The sequence below is a fragment of the Augochlora pura genome, unplaced genomic scaffold (assembly GCF_028453695.1).
Source record: "Augochlora pura isolate Apur16 unplaced genomic scaffold, APUR_v2.2.1 APUR_unplaced_1442, whole genome shotgun sequence".
Classification (NCBI taxonomy): Eukaryota; Metazoa; Arthropoda; class Insecta; order Hymenoptera; family Halictidae; genus Augochlora; species Augochlora pura.
In genome coordinates this window covers 1-3817 of record NW_027581487.1, presented here as the reverse complement: position 1 = coordinate 3817, position 3817 = coordinate 1, and the positions used below count along the sequence as shown (strand labels likewise).

The 3817-nt window shown below is 29.8% G+C and overlaps 1 protein-coding gene across 1 annotated transcript; it reads right to left on the bottom strand.

Moving 5' to 3' along the window:
• Nucleotides 1-276: 276 nt before the first annotated feature.
• LOC144477490 (uncharacterized) lies at nt 277-1793 on the bottom strand. Its single transcript, XM_078195214.1, has 3 exons — nt 1619-1793; nt 1057-1207; nt 277-555 (listed from the first exon to the last, which is right to left on the bottom strand). The coding sequence occupies exons 1-3, from the start codon at nt 1754-1756 to the stop codon at nt 401-403; spliced, it is 444 nt and encodes a 147-aa protein (XP_078051340.1). The 5' UTR covers nt 1757-1793; the 3' UTR covers nt 277-400.
• Nucleotides 1794-3817: the final 2024 nt, after the last annotated feature.

Genomic DNA, 3817 nt, shown 5'->3' with positions numbered 1-3817 from the left:
TGCGTAATTCGGTTTAGTATCTCTATTTCAGTGCAGCATTTTTCCATCTTGAGATATATTCAATGATTACAAAACAATATATTTATAATAATTGTAAGATCTTTTACAGTTAAACAATTTTCCACTTGTGTGTCCCTATAATTTTGTGGTGTAGTTTGTGAATGTAATAAAAATGATGCAATGTGCACGTTCCATTTGCGATACGGTTTGTAGTACAGGTATCACGTGTTGGTCATCCGTAAACAAGCTATTAACTTCAAATAACAATAATAAAAATTTCCACTTGACGAATGCGTTTTATTGAATGACTTCGTGTAGAACAACAAGTGTAATTAATTAATTAAAAAGTACATAGTTTTTTCGAACTCTTTTCGCAATGAACTCAGGAGAAACGAAAGAATTAGTGAGCACCAATGGTGGTCGTTACATAGTTTATCGTTTTGGGGGGAAGTGTAAGCTTGATCTTCGCCGTAGATGATCCCACAGTTTGTTCAGTACCAGAAATCTCGGCTTGGCTGCTAGCATCGTTCACCGATTTGACATAATGTATAGTTTCTGCAAAAGTGTCACAATTATAAAACATTTCGTTTATTAAACGATTGATACTTTAGGAACTCAAAAAATTGATCACGCCTATTAGTATTTCTAATGTTACGTTCCTAATCGTCTTCCTATTACATCGTTGCTTGGCAATAAGAAGAAAGGCATTGAATAGTTGGTTTCATAAATATTATTCTACTTAAAATAATGAACAGTTTTAATACGTATATTAATTTAATTCGTTTTAAGAAAATGTTATCTTTATTTGTCGTTTGCGTTTTACGGCTTTCAGAAAATTAATGACAATATTTTTTAATAGGTATACTTCTAGGTAGACTTGAAATGTTTGTAAAAATTACTAATATCAACTATATGCATCTGTGTCTATAGATGCCTAATAACCTAACTATCTAATTGAATAAGACACGTAGAAATTTGAGTTACGTTATCGATTTCTAATCTGTGGTTCATAAAGTAAATTAAAAATAACGACAGAAAAATGTAAGAGAAACTTACTGTCACTGGGAATACTCAAGTTTAATAGCAGTACAAGTACTACATTTTCTTTATTGTTTGTATATCCATCTCTTGCGACGTATACTGCTTCACCTGCCCTACGAGTGCCAACCTCTAAGTCTCTGCCACCTTGAGGGCTTATGTCGTCAAGCTATGACATAAAAATAATATTCCTATTAATAAATAATATATGTTAAATAGGGTGATCGCTAAAACCCGCTATCTAGTTATTGTTATTAATTTTCCAATTCGAAGTCGTGTATTTAGGTGAGTTGTGACCCTTTCAACGGGGTTTTAAATAGAAACAAATTTGATGATGTTAAGATTATTTTATGACATGAAGCAATTATTTTTTATGTTGCTTCAGAGTTGTCACACGAGTATGAAAGAGTTAATATTAAAACACGAACCTTTCAAGGCGTGCATATTATTTTGTGACAATTATGGCATTGGATTTATTAATATTTCGTGGAATTTATATTTTAATATATGCTTGAATAAAAAATGTATAAAGAATTAGAGCTGGCTACTGAGATAGTTAAATTTTTAAGTGATTGCTTACCAATTCTGGGTCGGCCAGATTTGAGAAATCGATGTTTATGGTCTTGGTCTCGATCGTCAGTCCCTCATCGACAGGGCTGGCAAGCGCTGTCTGAAGAACGGTTACAACCGCGAAGAGGATACAAATGGAACGAGACATTTCGTACGATTTAATTGTAACTGTGCCACTGAAAGAATGTATGCCCCTTTTATAGTAAAGTTTAAGCTTCGTCAAGATAACTGTATTATCTGTGTAGTGATGATTTCATTTTTTTGGAATCACTTTTTTATCAGCTTAAATTAAACCACCTTAATTTCTCTGATAAAAAACACTTCCTTCTACCCGGTGCATAACAAATTATAATGAGGATTATTATAAAATACAATAATTGAGCACGTTAGTTAACTTCTGCGTGCTTATTGGCGCAATACTACGAATAGCTCAATATAGTTTATGTTAGATAAGTTACCTTTGGTTGATCTATCTGTAAAACGAATGTTTCAAGTTGTGTATGATTGTATTGAATTTTAAAAACTTCTGTTGAAAGTAGATACAATACATGAACCGAATCATGATATTTATATGTTTTTTATATGTCTATAGTTCATGTTTCGGGATACTAGGATTTATAACTTTAGTCATGTGTATTTAAAAAACTAATGTAATAAAAAAAATCAAAATAATATGCTAAAGCAGATACATAATAATTTAAAGATAATAATTTTCCTATACAATTATATATATATATGATAATTGATATAAAAATCAAACAATCCTATTCTGTAATAGTATATCCTCTAAACTATTTTGTAAAAGTAGTACTGTTTCAAAACACTTGAACACATACATTTGCAGTGAAACTCATTTTACGAATACTCATAACATCACAATCTAATTATTATACTATTACTGCTGTTAGTAACAAAAGGAAAGTTTGAAAAATTGTGAACTTTCTAGGTTAAAACTAAAAATGTAGATTGATTTTCAAATTCTTACAATTATTTCTACAACGATTACCCGAAGTAAAACAATATTTATCTATACTCCTTTTTGATTTTTTAATCTTTTCTAGGATACATTTATGTCGGATCTGCTATATCAGCTATTGGTGTTATAGTAATATTGTCATCATGCTACAGTTTCAATCGTTTAAAGTTTCGTAATGGTAAACTAATAAAATTAATTCATATTAAACTTAAGTTCCTTAAACTGAAGTAGATTTGAAAAATTATTGCTATGTAAGCGTAAACGTTGCGTCCATCTTCCTAATGTTTAATCATATGACCAATGGTTTATTGAATCTATTGCACTACTAACAGTTTTTAACTAAAATGGAAAAAAGTTTTTGTAGATTCCTTGAAAGCTTTAATTAGTTTTTGAAGTTTTGTTTATATCAATAGAATAACTAGGCAATTTTATCATTATTATGTAACTCGTGGAATTTATTTAAAACCGTCACTATTTGGATAATGGAATGAATCAATCAAAATTGAATGATATTTTAATATTGACCGCCGCATTGATCTGTTTTCTACTAATGATAAATTAGAAAATCTTATCGTAATCGTGAGACTAATCATAAAAAAACTTTCCGAGTAAGAGTTTGACATTGTTATCGCTAAAAAGTTTTATGTTATATGGAGATGATAATAATTCCAAAGATAATGAACAATAAGCAAACTGAAGTGTTTCATGTCGTAAATAAATGTGTTATCTTTTAATGACACGCTATTTTATAGTACATAGGAACGATTTATTTACTTCTTAATGTTTTATTTTTAGATAGAAAAGTTAGTAACCAATAAATATTTCATCACTATCAGGACAGAACTCGAGTCTGAGATTTTATCCCTTAAACTCAAGTTATCGAATATTTCGTCTTAGTATAAAGAAAATCAAATAAAAGGAACGCAATTTAATTTCTTTTATAATTTTTGGTTCACTTGTTTATGAGCTTTTCTACCAGCCAATGGCATCTAGAGCTTTGAAATATCTCTAATATACGCTACATTATTTATTAGTTTGAATGGAAGCTTCATGCTATGTAAATTAGTACAAACGTAAGTTTTCATAAGTGTAATTTGTTTTAGCTTGCATCATAATTTCTAAATGATTCTATGCAAGTCGGGAGAAATGTACTAGCCTGTTTATGTTTAGCCAGTTGCAAACGAAATGCTTTTATCTATTGAAAACTTATTGAGAGGGAGAATCAAAACATTT

What these genes read in the sequence shown, in the direction of transcription:
- LOC144477490 (XM_078195214.1), bottom strand. Translation starts at nt 1,756, where the DNA reads ATGTCTCGTTCCATTTGTATCCTCTTCGCGGTTGTAACCGTTCTTCAG. An exon ending in ATCTGGCCGACCCAGAATTG is followed by an intron (nt 1,208 to 1,618) that starts GTAAGCAATCAC and finishes TTTATGTCATAG; the next exon opens with CTTGACGACATAAGCCCTCA. An exon ending in CTTGAGTATTCCCAGTGACA is followed by an intron (nt 556 to 1,056) that starts GTAAGTTTCTCT and finishes ACACTTTTGCAG; the next exon opens with AAACTATACATTATGTCAAA.